Here is a 24,818-nt window from a genome sequence, read left to right as displayed (position 1 = left end):
CAGTATGGAAAGGCCTGCTTTGAAATAAAGGCAGCAAACCACCCACACAACTGAAATGTGGTCTAATAAGAACACCACGTTGGGCCAAATTCAATCTTGATTTAAATCTATTTGCTTTAACGGAGTCATGCCTGTTCATGCTGTGTCTGAACTGGACAAGATGTTGTGTTAATCATATTGCTGCAGAAACCAAGAACCGTATCCTATGAAAAGACACCTGTCCTTCAGACAATGTACAACCCTCTCCACATTTGTCAGTATGTTTAATAGTCCATCTTCTCTTATTTTTGTTTAGGGAACACTTAGGGGCCCCAACCAAGAGAGGGCCCTATTGTGCTCGGTGCTGTACAAACACGGAAGAAGAGACAGGCCATGCCTCAAAGAGTTTACATTCTAAAGAGACAAGACAAAGGGTGGGAGGGGAGTTGCACTTAGCAACCTTAACTAAGTTCTTAGTTTTTGTATAGCATATAGTCTGGGATCACACTGTAAATCTATATGTTTTTAGATTTTCCTTGTGAAATATTATTCCCAGTTCAAACACTAGATGCATGGTTGAAAGTTGTAAATAACGGATCAGATCAGCGGGAATTCAGGGAAGAGGAGCAAAGATGATTAGGAGACAGAAGAGATTGACTAAATGGAATGATAAAGGAAAGTAAATATGTAGCATTTGACCAACTGACAGTTATGAGGGAATAGGATGCCCTCTACAAGCATGAAAGGACACAAACAGCCAGGTGGGAGAGGAGTCGTGGTGGATTCTCCATCAGTGACCATTTTAAAATCAAGATTGCATGTGTTATACAGGACTAGATGATCACAACGGTCCCTTCTGGCTTTGGAGTCTGTTTAATTTATGTATTAATTGAGGGAGCTAAGGGCACGTCTTCACTACCCGCCGGATCGGCGGGTAGCAATCGATCTATTGGGGATCGACTTATTGCGTCTAGTGAAGACGTGATAAAATTGATCCCGGATCGCTCTGCCGTCGACTCCGGAAATCCACCGCGGCAAGAGGCGGAAGCGGAGTCGACGGCAGAGCGGCAGCAGTCGACTCGCCGCCGTCCTCACAGCCAGGTAAGTCGACCTAAAATACGCAACTTCAGCTACGCTATTCACGTAGCTGAAGTTGCGTATCTTAGGTCGACTCCCCCCCCCCACACTCCCCCCCCTCCCCCGTAGTGTAGACCTAGCCTAAGAGTGAATAGACCTAGAATGTATGGGATGAAATTAAGTAAAGGAAAATGTATACTGAATATCAGGAGACACTTTCAGTCAGTGAGATCTGTCAGGCAGTAGAATAATCTCTCAATGGAGCTGGTTGAAGCCTCGTCATTTGGGGCATTTAAAACTAGTCTCTGGGTATTCACTGGAGAACAGCGGTCCTTGCCTGGCTGGAGAGGAATGGAGTAGGGGACCCAAGAATGCTTCCAGCTTTGATTCGGTGACCTAGTTGTTTTTGATGCTCACCAGAACATTGGGGTTTATTGTACAGTCAGAGCAGAGAATTGCTTATGGAGAGAGACCCAGCTGCAGAGTTTGGAGCTAAACTTCCCAGATGTTTTGATCCAGCATCTTACTTTGGGACTTGTCTCCAACTGACTATTTTCTCATTTCACAAGATCCTTCAGTTGAATCTCTCGAGCTCTGAGCAGTCTGGTAGTTGGTAGACAGAATAGAACAGTGGACCAAAATGTGGTCTGGTGTGGGGATTGGTCCTGTGTAGGTACAACTTATTCTCGATAAAGTGAACCACAAAAGAAGAGCTACACTATTTCAGCTAGTGAGGCTCTTTAATTGTTTCTCATCACCAGACCCCATTTTCCATTTGCCCCTTTTCAGTCAGAGAAGGCCCAGCCACTTTGCACTGTGATTTCATACAGATGTCATTTAGAACAAAAGATAAAATTGTACTAGTAAGTATCACTTCCCCTTTTTTTACTTGCTGCCACTTTCTGAATAACAGCAATGGGCCTTTTGTATATTTTTACTTTCATGTTCCTTTTAAAAACACTATTGTATTTTAAAGACTCTTGTTCCATGTCATCTTGGTATGTAAAAATGTTTCATAACTTGTCAAAACTAAAAAGAAAACAGTGCTTAATAGCTAGATCCTAAGCGACCATCATCAGTGTTAAAGGTGGGCAATAACACAAGCACAAGGGGCCTCTTAAAACTGTTTAGACCGGTGGCTTTCAACCTTTCTTCATTTGCGGACCCCTAAGACATTTTGAATGGCGGTGCGGACCCCTTTTGAAATCTGAGAAATAGTCTGCGGACCCAGGGGTCCATGGACCACTGGGTGAAAACCACTGCTTTAGTGGTTTCAGATGCTAGCTCCGTGGTAGCAGATCTTTCCAACAGAATAATTATCTTTTAAGAGGATTAGAAAATTCAAGGGATTCAGAGATTTTTAAGGCCAGAAGGGACTGTTATGATTAAGAAGGGACCACTACGAAGAGAAATATTTGTTCAACAGCAGTCAGTGGAAGAGTTGGGACTGGACTAACTCAGTGTCTCTTGGCTTGAAGTTTAATGCATCTTCCCCCTAGACTAGAGGTATCAGTAATGGGATAGGCTGTAGCCTCCATTTTGAAGAAATGACATGTACACCTAGATTTAGACATCAGTGGTTTCCAGGGGTGGCAGGTTTGTAGAAATTTTGGTGGTGCCCAGAACGCCCAGAGCCTGCCCTCACCAAACTCCACCTCAAACCTGCCTAAGTCTCTGGGAGCGAGTTTGTGTGGGGGGAGGAGGTCTGGGGTGCAGGCCCTGGGCTGGGACAGGAGATTGGGGTGCAGGAGGGGTGCAGGGTCTGGGAGGGAGTTTGGGTGCAGAAGGGGTGAGAGGTTGGGCAGGGAGATCTGGGGTGCAGGCTCTGGGAGAGAGTTTGGGTACTGGATGCAGGCTCTGGGCTGGGGCAGGGGGTGGGGGTGGAGGAGGGGGTGAGGGTGCAGGCTCCGGGCTGGGATTGGGGCAGGGAGTGGGGGTGCAGGCTCTGGGAGGGAGTTTGGTGGTGCGAGGGGGTGTGTGGGAAAGGGGACGGGGTGCAGGCTCTGGGAGGGGGTGAGGAAGTGTGGCGCTTACCTGGGGCTCCTAGGCAGGTCGGGCTGGGGGGCCTCAGCGCACTGTTACCCCCAGGTACTGCCCCCGCAGCTTCCTATTGGCTGCAGGGGTGCTTGGGGTGGGAACAGTGCACGTGGACACAGACCCGACCCACCCCGCCCAGGGGCCGCAGGGAGGGGCCAGCAGCCACGTGGAGCGAGCAGGCAGGAAGCTGCTCAGCTCCGCTGTGCTGCCGGTGGTGGGTGGGGGTCCCGGGGCCGTTTTAAATCTCCTGGAGGATGCGCGGAGGGAGTGCCCAGGGACAGCAGGTGGGGCCAAGGGAGAGACCCAGCCTCAAACAGTGCAGGAACTGGGCCCTGGGCCAGGAATATTCCTGGTGCCCAGGCACCACGGGCCCATAGATCGCGCCGCCTATGATGGTTTCCCTATATAAATTCTACTTCTGGGATGAAAAGAGTGAACTGTGTTCTAAGTGAAAGGGAATGTAACCAAGTCTGGGCTTTTTGGGTTGCATAATGATCTCAATTTAGAGTATTTTCAGCTCTGATTAGGTACCTGCCACTAATACTTTCCTGTGTTTTCCTCTCTCTTTATTTAACTTTACAGGCTCAGAATGACAGAATCATAGACATTGTGGGCAATCCTTGCCCCATTGAAGTCCCTGGTAAAACTCCCATTGACTTCAGTAGGGGGCATGATTTCACCCTAAGGGACCAATCCTTCAGTGCCTTACTCATGTGAGTAGGCCTCATTTAAGCTGGGCTAATAATAAAAAAAAGTTAAATAAATTATTAGTTTAAAAAAAGAGACAGTTCATAAATTTGTCAATTATCAAATAATTTTATCTACTTCTGGATCTGCCACTGGCCTATGTCACTTGACTGCCTGTGCCTCAGTTTTTACATCTAGAAAATGGGGATAATGATACTGACCTCCATTGTAAAGTGCTTTGATGTCTACTGATGAAAAGTGCCATATGAAAGGTAGATAGGCTTATTATTATCATTGGACCATCTTTGGTCTTTACTCACGGAAGTAATCCTGCCGAGTTGGATCGGACTATACTGTGTTACTCACCTGAATAAGCATTTGCTGGATCCAGCCATAGAGGCAGAAAAATACCTAAATCCAGTGTTCTCCCTGCTGGCGATAACTGGCTTTAGCTTTTGCAGTGCCACCACCAAGGTAGTGAGACTACTGTTATGAAGAAGGGATGCCCTTCGGACTTGTTGCGAAGGGCAAGGGCTGCCTCTTTGACAATGACTGGCTCTGAACACTTTTCATTAGCCCCCTTGGAAAAGTCCGGACTCTTCTGAGGCAATACGCATCTCAGAAGTGGGCTGAGGCCAAGCAATGTCGTCTTACCAGAGCCAAAAATAAAGCATGACAAACGCGCCGCCCGCTCAGTCATAGAGCACATGGTCTTCCTGTCTATCTTCTGCAGTGCTGTCATTGCACACGTTCTGCCTATGTCATGGTGTTGTCTTCATTAATTACTTATTTAAAAAAAAAACTGGATGCTGGTGACAAGTGCCAGATCAACAGCCTTGGAGACTGACGTCTCCTGATTATTCAGTGATGGAGCAAGCTTCCCCTTTGGTGCCCTGCCTACAGCCCTGACTCAAAGGTACAGAACTAACCCCATAGCTCTGTCTCCATGTCCATTTCCCCCTTGCCTTCCTGCTGTGACTACTAGCAAAGAGTATTGACAAGTGCTATGACCACTGATTTGTTCCACATGGGCCACTGAACAGCCATGAAATGATAAAAATATCCCCCTCACTGGAGCCCTGGGCTACTGCGTGAGAACCAGGGACTGAAACCGACCAGGCTGGTTTCAGTGCCCAAGATAGGCAAAGTGCCAATAGTAAACATGCAGCATACATGCTGGAGAGCAAATGAGCATTAAGCTTTAACTGTTTAATCCGGCTGTGGTGAGAGAATTTAAGATATGTTTAGTAGAGATGGCTGGGGATTTTCTCTCAAAATATTTTTTTCAACAGAAAATAAAGTTTCAGGAGAACAAATTGAAATTTTCCAGCAGAAATGTTTTCTGTTGGGAAAATCAAAATAAACTATTTTGTATCACCCCCAACATATTGATGTTGACTATTTCATTTTGGGTCAATTCACCCTTAATCTCCTATGTTGCCTCATGTCCCATATTATCCATTAGAGTATGGGCTTCTTGGTTGCACTACATCTCCCAGGGCGCACTGTGGTCTTCTCTCTAGTTGAACTGATGTGGTGCATTATGGAAGTCGTGAGACCAGTGAGCATCATAGGAGATGTTATTTGGCTGGGAAGCACAGCCCATAAAGAAGAATGGGGGCATGAGCCACTAAAAACTACAACTCCCATAAGGCACCAGGGCACCTCAGGGAAAGAAGATTAATATCCAGCCAACCTGAAAGTAAGTGTTTCAATTTGGTTCACAAACCGAAACAAAATATGTTGATTCAGAAATGTCAAAATGTTTCCTTTATTTGGAACTATTGAAATGAAATCTTCTGATGTTTCTGAACCAAAATTTTTCAGAACTTTGTTACATTAAACTTTTTGATATTTTGACTTTTTGTCCCAAGTTGGGATAAAAACAAATGCTGAAATATTGTAATTTCTCATGGAAATTTTTCAAAATTCATTGATCCTTTACAGCATTGCCAATTTTCATGATTTTATTGTGAATCTCATGATATTTGGTGTTTAAGTTGAAGTCCCAGCTCCGAGAGACATGTGAATAAATGAAAATCTCAACTTTCATTAAAAAAAACAAACACATTTCTAGCCCTCAGCGTTGATGAGAAAAGCTTGGAAATGTGACACCCTATGGCTCAGAAAGTAGCAGGTAGCAAATAGAAAGAATGTCAAATTTAGTATTTTCTTAAAATCTAATGATTTTTAAGCCAAGCTCGTGATTTTGGGGGGCCCATGAATTTTGAATGCTTGGGTTGGCCATACTGCCTTTAACATTTTTATTAACTATCTGGAATCAAGAGTAAGCAGCCCATGTAGAAAAAACTTGTATTTCATATGCATAGGAAGTATGCCATTGTTTTTCTATATATTAACTTGTGTGTGGAGTGTAATTTGTATTGAAGGGTCCGCTCTCATGTTAATTCATGTACTAATAAATTGGGCAAGTGAAGTGAGCCCTTACATTCGACTCCATGGCATTTCTCTGTCTGTCTCATGGTAATTTTTTGAAAAATGCATCTCATTAATTCCAAAATTCCAGGGAATGATCTAGGTACCAGTGGGCAGAACCTTATTGAAGTGTTATGACTCTGGATACAAGAGTGAGGCGGTGACCTCACAGGGGCCCGTGGCAGGGAGCAGACATTCTGGATATAGGGGCGAGGCAGTGACTTCAGGGTGAGAATAAGTTTAGGGCACCATAGATCTTCCCCTGCCTGCAGCACCAAAAGGGCACCCTGTGGGCCTAAGTTTAGTGGAAATCAGGCTACTGGAAGACTCACTCCCCTACTTTGGCCAGTTTCCCCCACACTGAGCCATTCACCCCGACTCTGGCCTGCAGGGGCATGAGCTAGCCCTAGTGGTGGCAAGTTTCTGACTGTTGCCTGTGTGGGCTGAGCTGTCCATTCAAAGGGTGCTACCCTCTAGGGATAATACCTCACTTTTAATCCATAGATATCAGAGTGTTTTACAAAGCAGGTCAGCATCTTCATCCCCATTTTACAAATGGGGAAACTGGGGCACAGAGTGAGGATGCGACTTGCCCAAGTTTATCCAGTGGTCCAGCGGCAGAGCCAGGGCTAGAACCCAGGTCTCCCGAGTCCTAACCTAGTACTCGATCTGTTTTCTCTGTCCAAGAGGTAAAGCCTATGCTAGTTCTATAGCATTTGCGTGTTGCGCTTGTGAGGGTTGTTCTCAGCAATGAGTAGAGAGCTTAGATGTAACAATTAAATGATTGTAAGGAGAGATGGTAGACAATAGTAATTGGAACCTGCTGTCTTCAGCCGTCTGCAGTTCCCTGATTTCCCCCCAATGCCACCTTTCAAGGCAGAGGCGGGACAGCCCGGTATCATGCATTCCCGCGGCCCAGCCTGAATTGCATGCGGTTGGCTGAGCTGCAGTTGCACCTGGTGGCCACTAGAGGCAGCTGTGCTGCATGGTGTTAGGTGGCTGCCAGCGTGGAACCTGCCCCGAGGAGGAAGTGATGATGATGGCAAATGGAATAGACAGGGAGTGAGGTGGGCAGAGGTGTGTGTGTGTGTGTGTGTGTGTGTGTGTGTGTGTGTGTGTGTGTGTGTGTGTGTGTGTGTGTGTGGAACTGGGCTGAATGAGGAGGAAGAGACTGGAGGGGAACTGAGGCAGGGAAGCACAGAAAAGGGGGGTGGTAGGCCGTGACTGAGCGGGGGGGTGGGGGGGCACAGAATAGGGAAGCTGCTCCAGGCTGAGCTGCCAGGCACTGCACTTCACTTTAAGCACGTGAGCAGTCCCACTGACATGCTTACGTGCTTTTCCGGCTCGGGGCCGGAGCACTCCACATCCTGCAGGATCGAGCCCAAATGGCCAGGAAGGACGTGGGAAGCAGTAAGACTTAAGGGTGATAGTGGACAGCAAGTTACAGCTGAGCTTATGGGGGGATATGGCTGCAAGAAAGAGGCACTGGGTGAAATCCTGTCCCCAACTGAAGTCTATCAGAATTTTGCCATTGACTTCAGTGGGGCCAGGACTTCACCTCATGTAATTTGGTGATTCATGACTAGCGGGATCATGTCTTGGAGCAGGGAGGCCTCTGTACATGGGTCCTTTGAGACTGCATATAAATTCTGCATCCCGTTTGGAGCATGCTGACACCCAACAGATGTGTACAAAGTGAAAGGGATTAATAGAAGACCAAGAAAAATAACTGTGGAGCTTGGGGGGCTGGTTAGCCTTTCTGACTGGGAAAGGCTTAACTAGCTAACTACAGGGATCTGTTACTCAGCAGCTTCTGAGTGTTGAGACTGTTTCTGGGTATTGCACCTTTAATGGGCTGCAACTGCCATTTGGTGAGGCAGCAAGTGCAGCATGTTACAAGTGAAACCCACACCATGTGCTCTCTCCTGGAGAGTTTATTCTGGTGGCTGCCCTTAGTTTGAAAAGAAAGCAACTGAGACTGAGTCTGGCTGTTTCCCCTGTGCAAAGAGCAGTCAATCAGCTCTTCATGGAAAATCCTACAAGAAAATAAGTAAGGTTGCCAATTTTGGTTGGGTATATTCCTGGAGGTTTCATCGCATAACATAATCTTTAATTCCTGGGGACTCCAGGACAATCCTGGAGGGTTGGCAACTTTAAAATAACCCTTGTTTTTAAACTCAGGTCTGTTTGGCCACGGCATGGACCCAGCAGAGGAGCTCCCAAAGCAGCAGGGGGATTTCCTGGATGAGACGGGGCAGAAGCCAGGACCTGACAATGATGTGGAAGCCCCGGCGCAGCCTGAGGCCAGTGGGGAGGGGCAGCACCAGTGCCCCGCTCTCCTGTGGGACACCCTAGCCAAGCAGTTTCTGGAGTACGAGCAGGCGTCTCCTTATCTCATCCCAGAAGAGCAGCAGAGGAGGCTGCTGGGCTTCCTTCCCCTCTTCCTAAAGGTTTGCTCTTCTGCTATCTTAGGGGCCTGGCTAGAGGCTTTACCCCTAATTCTGTTGCCCTGCACCTAGCGTGGTCGTCATTTACACTGTGGGTGGGCGTATGCCCTGTATGCCACGGGGTCTGTTCTGTAGCTCCCTCGTGGGGTGCTTTTGTCCTTCAGCCACCCTTCTAATAGCCCCTGCAGTGTGTGTGATTACACTGGGAAGCTGCGCTTTGTGGGACTGGGCAGTTGGAAGCAAAGGATCTGCCAGTGGATGGGCACGTTTCAAAGCGGGGTTGGGACTGGTGGGGTGTGGGAAGGGTTAGACCAGCGGTGCCCCTTGTTAAGAAAGGATGCGGATCAGGTCTGGGTACAGGTTAGGCTGGGATGGGCAAACTGTTTGGTTTATGCAACCTGATGGATAGAGAGCACAGAGTAAATGATGTCCAGATCGAATTCTTGGAATAATAATACCTAGCTCTTACACAGCCCTGTTCATTGGTAGATCTCAAGGTGCTTTACAAAGGAGCAAAGGGCACACTTCCACATGAAAGCCAGTTAACTGTAACGATCATGCTGTTGATGGTCCATGTGTCTGTTGCAATATGTACTTTGTGCTCTGAGCCATTTTACAGAAGGGGAAACTGAGGTACAGAGAGGTGATGTGACTTGCCCAGGGTCACCCAGGAGGCCATTGGCAGAAATAGGAATAGACCCTGGATCTCCTGAATCCCAATCAAGTGCTCTAACCACTAGGCCGAACTGCCACTTACTACAGACACTTCCCCCCAGAGCTCCCATTTGCAAGAGGCTTCAGGATAAAACCCAGTGAGTGCTGCTTCCAGAGGGGCTACACTCACCATCTCCCACATCCCCTGCTGTTGACTGAAACCTGGAATGCTGCTTTTGTTTGACAGGGGACAAATATGCAGCCAGAGTGGTGAAAGGAGCTCTGCTCTTACAGCAGTAGGCACGGCAATAGAACCTACTGGGATGGATAGAAAATTGTTCCTAGTTTCAAATACATTATGGCTGCATAAAGGATGCTGTGGCTTCAAACTCAATCTAGCTGCAAATCTCAGTATGTAACAGTCAGTCTTCTCCTGAAGATCCAAGTAGCGATGGGCCAGAACATTTAGATCCAGATTTCAGACATCTCCTCCCACAATGATATTTTCCTGCAAAAGTTTCTTGGTTTTGATGACACCCCGTTTTGGGGGCAAGTTTTTGCTATTCATGGTGTGTGATTGATTAGTCACCAAAGTCACTGTTTCTGCTCCCAACTAGTCAAGGCAATCTTTCTCAACAGGAATGTGGGGAGGCAGGAACCATAGGTCTGGACGGTTCATAGCTTTTGCATAGCTGCACAGATTGCTGTATGCAAATTGCCCCCCCGTGGGGCCAAATAGCCCCAAAGGAGTTGGGAAAAGGCAGAGAGTGGGAGCATAGTGCACCATGTGTGCTGGGAGGCACAAAATCATTTACACCTGGCAAGGGACATAAAAGGCAATAAAAAGAGGTTCTTTAAATACATTGGGAGCAAGAGAAAAGGAAGGAAAGTGTAGGTCCCCTACTTAGTGGGGAAGGAGATCTAATAACTTATGACATCAAGAAGGTTGTGGGGTTTAGTGCCTATTATGTTTCAGTCTTCACTAAAAAGTTGAATGGTGACCAGCTACTCAGAAGTAATCTATCTTCAATAACTCCGGGAGGATATGTGAGGTCATAGAGGACTAGAGAAGGGCAAACATAGTGCCTGTCTTTAAAAAGAGGACATGGGAATTATAGACCAGTCAGCCTACCTTTGATACCTGGAAAGATACTGGGACAAATTATTAAACAATCTGGGGATAAGGTTATAAGGAATAGCCAGCATGGATTTGCCAAGAAAAAATTGTGCTAAACCAACCTAACTTCCTGTTTGATGGGGTTACTGGCCTAGTGGATGGGGGGAAGCAGAAGATGTGATATATCTTCATTTCTTATTAAGGCTTTTGATACAATCCCATATGACATTCTCAGGGAAATGTAGTCTAGATGAAATTGCTATAAGGTGGGTGCACAGCTGATTGAGAGACCATAATCAAACAGTAGTTATCAATGGTTTACTGTCAAACTGGGAGGGTGTATGTAATGGGGTCCCTCAGGGGTCGGTCCTGGGTCCAGTATTATTAAATAGTTTTGTTAATCCATTTGGATAATGGAGTCGGGACTATGTTTATAAAATTTGCAGATGACACCAAGCTGGGAGGGGTTGCAAGCACTTTGGAGGACAGGTTTGGAATTCAAAACCACCTTGACAAATTAGAGAATTGGTCTGAAATCAACAAGATGAAATTCAATAAAGACAAGTGCAAAGTACTTCACTCAGGAAGGAAAAATCAAATGCACAACTACAAAATGGGGAATAACTGTCTAGGTGGCAGTACTGCTGAAAAGGAGCTGGGGCTTCTAGTGCATCAAAAATGAAATGTGAGTCAACAATGTGATGCAGCTGCAAAAATGGCTAATATCACTCTGGGATGTATTAACTAACAGGAGTGCTGTATGTAAGACACGGGAGGTAATTGTCCTGTTTCACTCAGGATTGGTGAGGTCCCCGTTGGAGTGCTGTGTCCAGTTCTGGATGCCACCTTTTAGGAAAGATGTGGACAAATTGGAGAGTCCAGAGGAGAGAGACACAAATGATAGAAGGTTTAGAAAACCTAACATGTAGAGACAGGTTAAAAAAATTGGCTGTATTTAGTCCCAAGAAAAGAAGACTGAGGGGGGACCTGACAAGTTTTCAAACATGTTAAGGGCTGTTATAAAGAGGATGGTGATCAATGGTTCTCCTTGTTCACTGAAGTTAGGACAACAAGTAATGGGCTTAATCTGCAGCAAGGGAGTTTTAGGTTAGATATTAGGAAAAACTTTCTAACTCTAAGGGTAGTTGAGCTCTGGAATAGGCTTCCAAGGAAATTGTGGAATCTCCATCATCCACGAAGAAGTGGGTATTCACCCACGAAAGCTCATGCTCCTATACGTCTGTTAGTCTATAAGGTGCCACAGGACTCTTTGCTCCATCATTGGAGGTTGTTAAGAACAGGCTGGAGAAACACTTGTAAGGGATGGTCCAGGTTTATTTGGCCCTGCCTCTGCGAAGGGGCCTGGACTTGATGACTTTTTGGGTCCCTTCCAGCTCTGCATTGCTCTGATTCTGTGCTCCAGGAAGGACTGTGAAATCCACACCTAAGCTCCCCCATCTCCAGTTCCGGCCATCCTCTAACTCAGGCCTGTGCCTGTCAGGTACAACATGGTCCATGACAGCTAATAAATAACATCCTTTCCAGTCCATGTTTTCAGATAAATAGTTGCTTGTGATAAAATCCATGACTCTTTTGGGTTTGGCCGGTATTTCACCAGTAAAACGGCAGCCGTCTGAACTCTCAGGAGCAGTGAATGATCTGCCCCAATGAATGAATGAGCAAACGCTTTGTGTTCATCCATCACTCCTTTTTTGTACTGCTTAACCAGCCAACGGCCCATCCGGTCCTGTCGGGACGTGAAGGTGTGCTGCTGGTGAGCCTGAGTGTTTTAAACCTGAGGCTTCCCCCACTGTGCCTGTGTGTTCGTGTAGCACAAAGGCCTGGTTAATGTTCTATCAGGTGAAAAGCGAAAGCCTCACTCAGCTGCCACTTTCTCCTTCCCCTGGGGATTTGTTCGCATACAAGTGTGACTGTCCCAAGTTCAGGAACCTGCCCTCCTCCTGCCTACAACAGACTTTGTATGTGTGGGGGGAAACCCTTACCCCTCTGAGTCAATGGCAAAATTCTGACTGACTTCCAGGGGACCAGCATTTCAGCCTTGACCTTTAAAAGACACTCTGCTTTGACTCAGGCGCTTATCAGCTTGGCTGGTTTCTGTCGGCAGGGCCCATATGCTTTTTAAACACATTAGAGCAGGGGTGGCCAACGTGAGCCTGAGAAGGAGCCAGAATTTACCAATGTACATTGCCGAAGAGGCACAGTAATATGTCAGCAGCCCCCCCATCAGCTCCCCCACCCCGCTCTCAGCACCTCCCACCCACCGGCACCCCTGCATTAGAGGCTGTGCCATGCCACTCCCCTCCCCATGCGTTGCCTGGAACAGTGCAGCAGTGACACACAACCCCTGCAGAGGGCGCAACCTCGCCCTGAGTTTCTGTTCTCCCTTCGCTAGCAGTGCTTCTCTCCGGGTTCCCCCGTTGCGCTCTGACTGGATTAGGGGCCGCCCACTCCTTAGCAGTAGCGTAGTTAGGGGGGGAGCAGGGGGAGCGGCCGCTCCCCCACTGAGCACATTCCCCAAAAGTGGTCCCTTTTTAATTTTTACACTCGCGCGGGGACAACGTTGCGGGGTGAGACCTTGGAAGCGCCTCTTTGCTCCCAGCTGTCAGCTCGCGACGCAGAGGGCACGCCTGTCCCTTTAAACTGGGTGGGAGGGGGCGTTCCCATGGTGCCTAGCGGTGGGCGGCTTGGATTTTAAATCCTAGCAGCCAGCGGCGAGAGCGGGGCGAGGTCAGCAGCTGCGCGGGGAGCAGGGCAGGGTTCGGGAACCACGGGCAGGAGCGGGGCAGGATCACGAGCGCGGTGGCCAGGAAGAGGGTGAAGCCGCTGGGCGCAGCGGAGCCCGGGAAGGGGGCTGGGGCTGGGGCTAGGGCACTCACCAGCAGCAGTGCGGGAAGTGGAGCAATGTGGCCCCAGCCCGCTCCACTCCCCCAGCTCCCAGCCGTGGCGCTCCGCTTCCCGCCGCCGGTGAGTGTGGTGTGCGGGGAGGTTGGGGAAAGGTTCTTCCCCACCCCCCACTCACCGGCGTCGGGAAGCGGAGCGACGCAGCCCCAGCCGGTTCTGCTTCCCTTGCCCCTGCCCCTACCCCTACCCCAGCCGTGTGGCTGGGGGGAAGGGAGGGGGAGTTAGGGAAAGGTTTCCCCCCCCACACTCACTGGAGGCGGGAAGCAGAGCAACGCGGCCCCAGCCTGCTCCGCTTCCCTTGCCCGGGCCCCAGCCATGTCGCTGGGGTGGGGGGATTGAGGAAAGGTCCCTTCTTGCCCCCCACCCACTCACCAGCAGCAGCGGCGGGAAGCGGAGCAGCCCGGCCCTAGCCCGCTCCACTCTGCTAGCTCCCAGCCGCGTTGCTCCACTTCCCGCTGCTGGTGAGTGCGGGGAGGTTGGGGAAAGGACGCCCCCCTGCACTCGCCGGCGGTGGGAAGCGGAGCGACGCGGCCCCAGCCCGTTCTGCTTCCCTTGCCCCTGCCCCAGCCGTGTTGCTTGGGGGCTGGGGAAAGGTCCCCCCTCCCCTGCTGCACTCACCGAGCTGGCTGGGGCTGGGCTGCTCCGCTTCTGCCGCTGCCGGTGAGTGCAGGGGGGGATCCCTTCCCCCAAGCCCCCTCCCCTGAGTGACACGGCTGGGGTGAGGGAAGCGGACAGGGCTGGCTCTGACTTTTTTGCCGCCCCAAGCCATAAAAAACAAAAAGAAAAAACCCAGGGCGCAGGGCAGCCGGACCCGGAGGCAAAGCAAAAAACAACAACCAAAAACCCTGGGTGCAGGGTGGCTGGACCCAGAGGCAAAGCAAAAAAAATAAAAATAAACCCCAGGGTGCAGGGTGGCCGCACCCGGAGGCAAAGCAAAAAAAAAAAAAAAAAAAATAGGGAAGCCCTAGGATTGGACGGAATGCCGCCCCTTACAATCTGCCGCCCCAAGCACAAGCTTGCTTGGCTGGTGCCTGGAGCCCTGGAAGCGGAGCAGGTTGCTCCCTGTTTCCCGCTAATCCCCTGGGCCACTCTGGGCCTGCGGGCCCCCAAAAGTGCCCCCCACAGCTCCTGCCTCCCAGACCCTCCGGGTCTTCGGCGGCAGGACCTTCAGTGCCACTGAAGACACCCGGAGTGAGTGAAGGGCCCGCCACCGAAGACCCGGAGCGCTGCCGGGTGAGTAAAAGCGCCGCAGCGGGTGGCACTTTTTTTTTTGCTCCCCCTGTTCCCTCCACCTGGCTACGCCACTGCTCCTTAGGTAGGCTTGGCCAGCCACAGCCCCCAGTCGGTATCTGGCCTGGGCTGGCACACACCCAGGAATCCAGGCTTATTAAGGGAAGGAGAAACTATCTCTGTTGGAAGGGAAAGGAATCAGAAGTGAAGCTGCTTTGGCTTCGCTGTTCTGGCCCCTGAGCTAGCTAGATTAATGCTCACATGGGTATGTCTACACTGGCTGCAATTGCACCTCATGACTGCAGTGTAGACATACCCCTAGAGGCAGGATGGTGAGGCAGCTGAGAGGAGAGGACAGGGAGAGGCGGCTGCTCTTCTCTAGAAGGCAAGGGCCCAATCCTGCCCAGGCATCTTCATCACCCTGTCCCCTGCAAGGACAAAGGCTCTGTCGCTTCATGAGACTCCTCATGGTAGTAAATTTAGAGGATTGGGCCCTAAGAGCTGGTTACACAACCCCTACTCTCAGGGACTGGGGACTGGTTTGGCCCCGGCACGAGTTAGGGCATCCCTGACCTCTGAAGTGGCCCCTCTGGGCTACCGTAAGGGTGTAGAAATCCCTGGTGTGCATGTTCGGCCATTCTGCCTCCTGGATCGATCCACCCCTTCCTCCTCCATCCCCGTCCCTATCCGAGAATGCTGGCAGTGCAGAGCTGGTGGAGCTGGCTCTAGGAATGGACCAAGGATATTTCCTAGGGGAGGTTGTGGGGCACTTGCTTATCCTCTGGCTCTAGTGCACTAGCCTAGCTGGCAATAAGGGGCCATGGGGCAGTTGCGATCTGGCCTCTGGTCAGCAAGTGTAATTCCTTGTGGGCTCTGTGGGGAGCGGAGTCCTGATTCTACCACCAGAGACCTGTGGAAGTGAAATTGTTCTGTAAAACTCCTTGATGCATCTTGGTCATCCCAGGACGATTTAGGCAGTGTCTCAGCAGTGGTGAAAAAGAGCATTTTCCAGCACTTCCATGCAAAGTTGGATTTGTCTCAAGGAAATGTTGAAATCCAGAATTTTAAACCTTGAGGGTTTCACCCAAGATGGACTCACTTCCATGTGAAAAAACGGTTACTCCAAACTGATGCCATTTTGGAGCAAAACATTGCAAGTTTCTTGTGACTGATAGGGAGGAAAAACACAAAGTTGCAATGAAACATGAAAGCTTCAGACACCAAGCAATCAGAGCAATGTAGGCCTGGAAGGGACCCTCAAAAGTATCAAGTTGCCAATATTTCACACAGCCTTATTCAGCAGTTCACAGCCCAATCAATCAACAAGAAATAAGCTGGATTTAGCCAGTAGTGACTATATATAGTAGCTTCAGAAAATCTTCTTTGCTATTCAGCATTACTTCTATGGAAGGGATATTTTTTGGAGTGAAACTTTCAAAGGATTGAGGATGTTAGCCATCCAGCTTGCTGTTGCAGAAGTTCTTTTGACTGTACACCCAAAGCTAGAAATCTAAGGATTTAGAGCTATGCAGAAAGGCAGGAAGTCATGTTTATTTTTGATCTACCACTATGACGAAAAAAATAATTTTTAGCACATCTAGGAGGAAGGGTTTCTCTTCCCCATGATGCATGCTCAGAACTGCAGAGACAGTCGCATTTTTAAACAAGGTCTCCTTGGCCATATTCACACCCCTTGTGCATTTGCTTTCCACATACATCCTAGTATGACTTCTGGTGGAAAGTGAATTCCCAGAACTCACTACTACCCACTGATAGTGAACTTTAAATTCTTAAGGACCTTGAATGGCTACACTGCAATCCAGAGAGGGAGCCATGAACTCCTTGGGGCCATAGGTTCATTACAATGTTTTCAGTGAAATGTTTTCCCAGTTCCCTGGGATGAATCAGCAGAACTTTGGACAGTGTGAGCATTCTGGGCCAGATGACCTAGAACTCTGCAGATTTGCATCACAGAGAATCGAACCCTTTAACACTGAAGAGAATCAGGATTTTTACCATCTGGTCTTTTTCTTCTTCTTGTGAAATTCTCCCTCCCTCCCTGGCCTGTACTTAGGGATCAAAATCCCTGCTCAGTTTGTGTATGTCGTAAGGCTTTCAGCCACGGGAGGTGGCTGGGGGGACTTGTAAGCCCCAATTCCTCATTCTAATTAAGATGATTGCCCTTTGCAGTACCTTCCTCCCCCTCTTTGTCTTTTCCTTCCTCTATGCATCACTCCATGGCCATTACACGTTTGGAATCTTTGCACTTAAGTAGTATTTGCGTTCTATTTCCCGCGGCTGTAGGCAGGAGGAGGGGACGGGTGCTCCACAGGCGGAGCACAGGAGCTCCATGAGTCATCCAGGCCCACAGTCTCACAGGGTTAGTGGGAACACATTGTGCATGTGACTCACATCCAAGCCAGGGCAGGGCAGCGCGACCCCTATAGCTTCTCCTGTGGCTCTTCATGCTACTGAGAGTGTTGAAGTTATTGATTTATTATACAGTTGGCTTTTGATCCAGCCAAGATCTCCTATCCTGCCCTCCAGCACTGGGCAGGAGCTGATGCTCCAGAGGAACATTAAGTCCTCCCCAATGGAAGTGTGACAAGGTCTATGATCCTGCATAGGAAACCATGGCTCTTCTGTTGAGCTACCCTGTTAGTAGAGTTAGAACCCTGTGTAAAACTGCCGAGTGTATTTTGTTGACTCACTGAGGCAGATGCAGCGTGAGAGGAGGTGTGGCAGGAGAGCTGGGCATGGCAAATGCTACAGAGACAGGGAGGTGCCATAGGAAAGAAACGTGAGGAATAGCCAGGGTTGGCGAGAGAGCTCAGGCTGAGGTTTGTTATATGAGTTACCAGTAAAGGAAGGGAGTCGGTTTGACCTTCAAGTCTGGGAGCAAGTTGGGCATGACACCTGCTCACCACTGGGTCTGGGGAGACAGAATATCCAGAGTTGGGAGAGTGGCCAATGTTTAGCCATTGAATCCAACTCCTCTCTTGGAGTGCACATTGGGAGTGAGGTGGCCTTTCAGCAAGGTTTTTGCACTAGCACTGTGTTACGATGAAGCTGTGGGTGTACCATTGCTGGATCCAATTGGAATTGCACAGCTTTCTGACCTGGGCCCTATTCTGCTAGCGGCTAGTGAGTCTTCTTCTAAGTGGTAGGGGCTTGTGCTTTTAGAGCAAGAAGATCAGAGGTCTATTCCTGTTGTCACCCTGAAGTGGCAAGGGTACGCACCATGGAGACAACCATTACATCTCAGTAAGTGCCCCCATGGATTTCTTGCAGTTCCATTTGCCCTGCTGAATGATCCCCGCCACTATGCAAGGTAGTGGTGGGGCAGTATATGACCAAATATCTACAGCACAGGTTCTCAGTTACAAGAACATTATTTTAATTTGGCTTGACACTTATATATATATATATATATATATATATATATATATATATATATATATATATATATATATATATAAGTGTATATAAATATTATTGATTGGGTTAAAAACAGAATTGGTAGGGGCACAATGCAATCACACTCTGCTCATTTGTAGCAAGAATGTACACAGTCAATACAACTTATAATGAACTTAGATACAGAGGAATTTCTCATCCAGGGAAGGAGAAGCCTGGATGGTCTCCCTGCATTGCCTTCTGCACATTTCACTTGCAGGTATGCTGAAGCTCTGTGCTCAGAGAGCTTCTGTTCTGTGAAAACAATGGCTTTGCAGTCAGTGGGTTACACTGCAGATAAAGACTGGGTCCTAGGAAACGGACAGATTGCCATACTCTTGCTCATATTGCATAGGGGCTTGTAGTTTGCGATGTCTGCTCCTGACTGGGTAGGAATTGCAGATGTCTTGGTATTTTTGTTACCTTGTCTCCTTCACTTGTTTGTCTCATGCAGCCCTTAAGTCTTATCTTTTAGACTGTAAGTTCTTTGGGGCATGCACTATATGTTTGTACAGCTAGCACAATGTGGCCCCAACCTGGCTGTTGGTCACTATTGCAACAGAAATGTTAAATAATAAGTCGGGATTGGGGTACTATGCATTGTGGATGAAAGTAGCACCGTCTGCTCCAGAGCCATTAGTTTGGTGCAAAGGCCTTATTCCAGATTGTTTTTGACGCTTTGGAGAAGAAACAGTTTTATAAGTCCCAGTTAGGAAACCTGTTATGTGGATAAAAATGGTAAATGATCTTCTCGGTCAGCGCAATGGAAAACCAGCCATTAAGCAGCCATTTAGAATGGGTAAAATTAATAAAATGGCACTTCTTCCCCTCCACAATTTTGATGAAAAAAAGATTTAATAATAATACCTGATATCCTTCGCTCCATTGTACAGATAGGAAAATTGAGGCACAGAGATTTGCCCACGGTGACCCAGCAGGCCTGGAAATAGAACCTGAGTCCTACTCCAGTGCTCTCTTCACTAAGCCACACTATCTAACAACCAGATCAGGGAATGGGAGATCAAGGCTTCTGGGTTTTGTTGTCAGCTGTGCCACTAACTCACTGTCCAGCCTTGGGCAGGTCATGTATTCTCTGTGGTGTGTCTTCTCCTCGCCAATCCCCGCATCTGTAATTGTGAGGCAATACCCTGGCTCAGAGGTGCTTGTGATGCTTTGTGGAGTGGTTGCAGACCCTGGGCTGTAAGTGTCTGTTGTCATTATTTCAACACTTCAGAAATGAACTATTTCCTTTAGTCGGATTTAAGTTGTACCAAAGAATCAGTTTGTCAACCGAGTGAAATAAGGCCCTATGCTCAACTTGATGGCGTTTCTCTGTCTGTCTGTAATGTGATAACTTTCTTGAAAACTGCATCCGATCAATTCCAAGATTCCAGGGAACGTTCTAGAGAGACAAGGTGGGTGAAGTAATATATTTTATTGGACCAACTTCTGTTGGTGAGAGAGTCAAGCTTTCGAGCCACACAGGGGCTCTTCTTCCGGTGTGGGAAAGGTATTACACCTAAGTACAAGATCAAACAGATAGTTTTAGCATAAGTAGTTAGCACATATTCTAAGGAAGTGGTATGCAAACGGGGGGTGCAAGAGGTTCTCTGCGGGAGGCACAAAGAAACTTTTGTTAATATCACTTTTCACAGCAGACTTACTAGCGCCACCTTGCCACCCTTATTTCTGCGATGCTGCTGGTGGCAGCACTGCCTTCAGAGCCGAGTGGCTGGAGGGCGGTGACTGCTGGCTGGGGCAATGTTCTTTGCAGAGAAGGATTTAAAACATATTCCCACACAGGGCTCTACAGCAATGCACAGATTTTGGTGCCATAAAAAATGCCAAGCAAAGACTCTAGGGATAGTCAGTATCGAGTGCACGGTTATTGTACGTATTCTTAAAGATTAGTTTGATCTTTTTCAAAAAAATGGATACGTTGGTTGTGGATGGTAATAGTAAATGTTGCAGTGTTTCTGATTCCTCATCAGATACTAACGTTACTCCAATAGAAGTTAAAAAAAAACCCAACAACCCACTGATATGGAGGGTAATGCAGCTGAACTTGTATGTGAACCTTCAACAAGTGTTAGCGCTAGTAAGTCTGCTGTGAAAAGTTATATCAAAGAACCTTTAAGTTTTAACTTAAGAAAATATCAAGATAAATATATAAAACTGGGATTCTCATGGACTCTTGTCAATCATGAGCAATGACAACTATGTGTTTTGCGTTCTGAGGTATTAGCAAATGACAGCATGAAACTGTCGAAGCACAGATGATACGTTATGATTGTAACGCTTCTGCCAGGTGGAGCCGGCAGCAATCAGGGCTGGGTTCAATATCTAGGGGGTTCCTCTTCAACAATACAACACAGAACAGGCTCAAGCCCCCACCCAGTAACCTGGGGAAATTACACACCTCCCCGGGCGCCTCTGAGAGGCAATACTTCCCCTCTCGTAAGCACAGAGTCTGAATGTAGAAAATAAACTTTTAATGAAAGAACGGAAGTCACCAGACGTTAATTAGGGAAAATGCCACAGGCAGGATTCATAAACATAAAACTGTGAGCAGGACACCCACCCCAGAGTGTGTGGGGCAGTGCCTTCTGCCTCATGTTCTTGAGTTCTACAACCAAAAGTTCCTTTACTGTGCCCCTCTCGGCTCCCTCACCAGACTCCACTCACAGTGGTTGTCCTTGGTCAGTGAGGACCCAGAGTTCAGAGGTGCAGCTGTGTGAGTTCACCTCCCACCTGGGGAAGAAGGCCCTTGCTTGCTCTGCCATTAAGCGCTTGCTCTGCCATTAAGCACTTGCTCTGGCTGGCTACCCCACCAGCTGTGGTTCCTCTCTGCTGGCTGCCCTGCCAGCCAACGTGCCGCTCATTGTCTCACCAGCACCATTCCACTCATTGGTCACCTTCTGCCACCTGCGTCTCTGCTGTGACCTCTGCAGGTCAGTCCCTTGAGATTCCACCCAGCTCCTAGTGATTTTTAGCTCTTAGACTGGGCAGAGACACTGTCCTACCACAAGTGATTGTCAGCTCTTTTAAACACTTAAAATAACAAAAAGACTCCTAACAGAGCCCATATAGCTCTATTGTTGAGCAATGGGGAGGAACAGGTTAAACCAGATGTGAGACTCTTAGGGAGAATCCACATCTCCTGGTTGGGACACCTCTCCCCACCCCTTGTACTTTCACAGGGCTCTGGCATTCGAGCCCCTGGCTTAACGAGGTCCTTTCAGTTGAGGGTGACCCCCTCATTTGGGACAGGTTAAGCACAGTTCTGCTCCCCTTTTTTCATACAATAAAGACAACAACATTGATAACAACATTTCACTACCCCTGCATTCAATACTAAAGTGATTTGTAGCGCCAGCCACTTGATCACTTTGAGCGACATCTGCTGGATATCTATGCAGAGTAGGTGTGTTCATGTAAATACAGTTTGTTCCTGAAGTCTCTCTCTCTCCCAGCTAGCTGTTAGGGGAGAATTCATTCAGACCCTGCTTACATCCTCCCCCCACAATTACGAAACATTCTGAACACGCAAATAAAGATGTTAATTTTTTCAAAAGCCATGCTAAGTTATTGAGCGGTCAAAGAGACATGATGAAATAACAAGTGACTGTGCCATTAAAAGCTCTGAAAGCATCCCTGGAAGTAGCATATTTGATTGCTAAGTCAATGAAGCCGCACACCATTGGTGAGGCATTAGTATTACCAGCTGCGTAAAGATGTGTCAAATAATGCATGAAGATAGATATGGTGAAACTTTGAAAAATATTCCTTTGTTATAGGATACAGTGAGCCAGTGGATCAATTAACTTTCTGAAGCTATCAAATTGCAACTTTTGACTAGAGTTAAACAAAGCACAAAGTTTGCCATACAACTTGATGAGAGCATTCATATTGTGAATTTGGCTCAGTTCATTGTGTGTGTTAGGTATTGCTATGAGGAGGAAATTCTGGAAGCTTTGCTGTTCTGCAAATGACTTGACGGGCAAACTATGGGAGAAGACATCTTCAGTCTTGTGAATGAATTCTTCAGAGCACATGGCCTGTCAAGGTCTAATTGCATTGGCATGTGTACTGATGGTAGAGCTGTGATGTTGGGTCCCAAGAAGGGCTTCATAGGGAAAGTACTCGGCATTGCTACCTACGTTAAATTCACGCGTTGCATGATGCACTGTGAGGCTCTGGCTGTTAAAAAACTAGAACCTGAAGCAAACAAGGTTTTGAATGATGCAGTGCAACTTGTGAATTTTGTAAAAGCAAGACCTTTAAAAAGCCGGCTATTTTCTATTCTGTGCAATTAAATGGGCATCCTTCTGCATGTGGAAGTCAGATGGTTGTCTCAAGGGAAGGTGCTTTGCTGTGTTGTCAGTCTCTCAAGGATGAACTCCATCTCTTCCTGTTGGAACACAACCCTGCACTGGTTCTTGATCCTTTGCTATCTCATAGACATTTCTGAGAACTTAAATCATCTCAACTCTTCACTCCAAGGAAATAACCACATCATCTTGGTGACAAGATTTCTGCATTCCTGAAGAAATTCACTCTGTGGAGAGAGAAATATGAAGAAGGAAATGCAGACAGTTTGCATCACCTCAGTGAATTCACAGCAGAATTTCAACTTGACCGCAAACAGACTGATGAAGTTGTTTCCAAACACCTGAAAAATCTCCCTCGAGTTATCGGAGAAGTTTCATGGATTGCCAGCAGAGGAGGTGGATTGGATTATAAACCCTTTTTGCACAGGTTTTGCAGCTACACATCTCCCTCTTGCGGAACAAGAAATGGAGTCAGAGTTGTCAAGTGATCTCACCCAGTCGATGGAATTCAAAGGAAAAGCTCTGAGAAGCTTTTGGCTCTCTGAAAAAGGAGTATCCAGGACTCTCCGCAATTGCCATGGAAGTGCTCTTGCCATTCACGTCCACATACCTATGTGAGAGTACCTTCGCCAAGCTGGTGGCAATCAAGCCCAAACAGGGCTCACGACTGCAGGTGGATAATGATCTCAGAGTAGCAGTTTCTGAGATAAAGCCGAGAATGGATGTTATTGTCTCAGAAATGCAGGCCCATCCGTTTCACTGAAGAAGGAACAGTTAATATGAGTGGTTACGTTTTTTTTAATTTGAATTTTTTTTTAAATACATTTGCAGTTTGTGATACTTTGTGTTTACTACTTCCTAATAACCTTTACCTACTCTTATAAATTTAGTAATAAAAATAAATTTTTAGTTCCTTCCACCAACTTGCAAAAAAACACAATTTCATATTACAGGTAATGGAGGGGAGTCATGACAAATGCTGTGAATGGTAAGGGGGAGCATGACTAGAAAAGTTTGCCCACCACTGTTCCCCTGTAATTATAGGGGGAAAAAGGGGATTAGTGGGTTACACATTATTGTAATAAACCATAAATCCAGTCTCTTTATTAAGACCAGGATTTTTAGTGTCTAGCAAAGTTATGAATTGAAGCCCCTAGGCTTATCTTTTTAAAGTGTTGTGCAGGTTTCCTTTAGGAATGAGGACTGAAAGGTCAGATACAGAGTGATCGTTTCGTGATAAGTGTTCACTCACAGGTGATGTGGTGTTTTTGTCTCTTCCCTGTGTGAGTTAATTCGAGAGCATAGTGATTGTCTGGTTTCACCCACATAGTTGTTGTTGTGGCATTTAGTGCACTGGATGAGATACACCACATGCATGTGTAGGATCTATGGATCTTGAAAGGCAAGTTGTGGGGATGTTGAGCATTGTAGCACTAGAGATAAGTCTGCAGGTTTTGCATCCGTTGTTCTGGCAGGTTCTGGTGCCACTTTCAGTTGGTGTGTGGGGAGCTTCCTTCTGATGAGGAGCTTGGTGAGGTTGTTTGAAGGCCAGAAGCGGGGGTTCAGGAAAGATTTCTTTCAGGATGGGGTCCCCACTGAGTATGGATTGTAATTGTTTGATGATATCCTGCATGGGTTCCAGCATGGAGTGGTAAGTTCTAGGCATCCTATTGATTTTGGTGAGAATTGGGAAAACCGGAAAAGCCTGACTTCCAGGAAAATTTTCTGACCAGAGTGGGTGAGTGAGGGAACTGTTCACACTGGGGGTGAGGGCCCGGCAGGGCATATGGCTCAGCTGCAATGAAGCGTGCGATCCTCTAGTTTTACATTATTGTAGCTAAACCCTACCCAGCTAGGAATTTCAATTGCTGCTATGCTGCCTCCTACCACCTCTGAACTTCATAGACATAAGGGACCTCAAACTCAAGCTCCTAGTCCAAAAGCACAGCCTATAACCTAATGAGCCAGAGGAGAACAGTTGTCCTGTCCCTTTCCCTGCCCTTTGTTTTGTTTCCTTGTAGATTGTAAGCAGAGCTGGTTGAAAAACAGCATTTCCATCCTGCAGGAAATTCTGATATTTCAGCATTTGTTTTCATCCCAAATTGGGACAGGGTTGAAATGTTGAAACCTTCCAAAAAAACTTTTGATCTGGAAATGTCGAGTTTTGCTGGTTTCAATCCAAACAAAATGTCGATGTTCCTGAATCAAAACATTTCAGTCTGTCAACCTGAAACTCAACATTTTGTTTTGTGTGAACATTATCTCTGAGTCAATCTGCCCTGCTGCAGTGCCTCATGGGAGTTGTAGTACTGGCTCCCGCTGTGACCTCTCTGTGGATGAGCCCATGCAGTGCCTCATGGGAGTTGTAGTCCTGGATCCCTCTGTGGTTTCTTTGTGCCTGAGCTGACACAGTGCCTAGGACTTTGACGGACACAAAATGTTTTA

At 47.5% G+C, this 24,818-nt stretch overlaps 1 protein-coding gene across 1 annotated transcript in view; it reads left to right on the top strand.

The window, feature by feature from the left end:
• Window positions 1–8,414: 8,414 nt before the first annotated feature.
• The window catches only part of WDFY4 (WDFY family member 4), a 234,004-nt gene continuing 217,600 nt past the window's right edge, over window positions 8,415–24,818 (top strand). The window contains exon 1 of the mRNA XM_065407457.1: window positions 8,415–8,666. Within this exon, the coding sequence (XP_065263529.1) occupies window positions 8,415–8,666 (252 nt within the window). The remainder of the gene's footprint in view (window positions 8,667–24,818) is intronic.

This window comes from Emys orbicularis, chromosome 7 (genome assembly GCF_028017835.1).
Source record: "Emys orbicularis isolate rEmyOrb1 chromosome 7, rEmyOrb1.hap1, whole genome shotgun sequence".
NCBI classification, from domain to species: domain Eukaryota; kingdom Metazoa; phylum Chordata; order Testudines; family Emydidae; genus Emys; species Emys orbicularis.
This window is presented reverse-complemented; position numbering and strand designations above follow the sequence as displayed.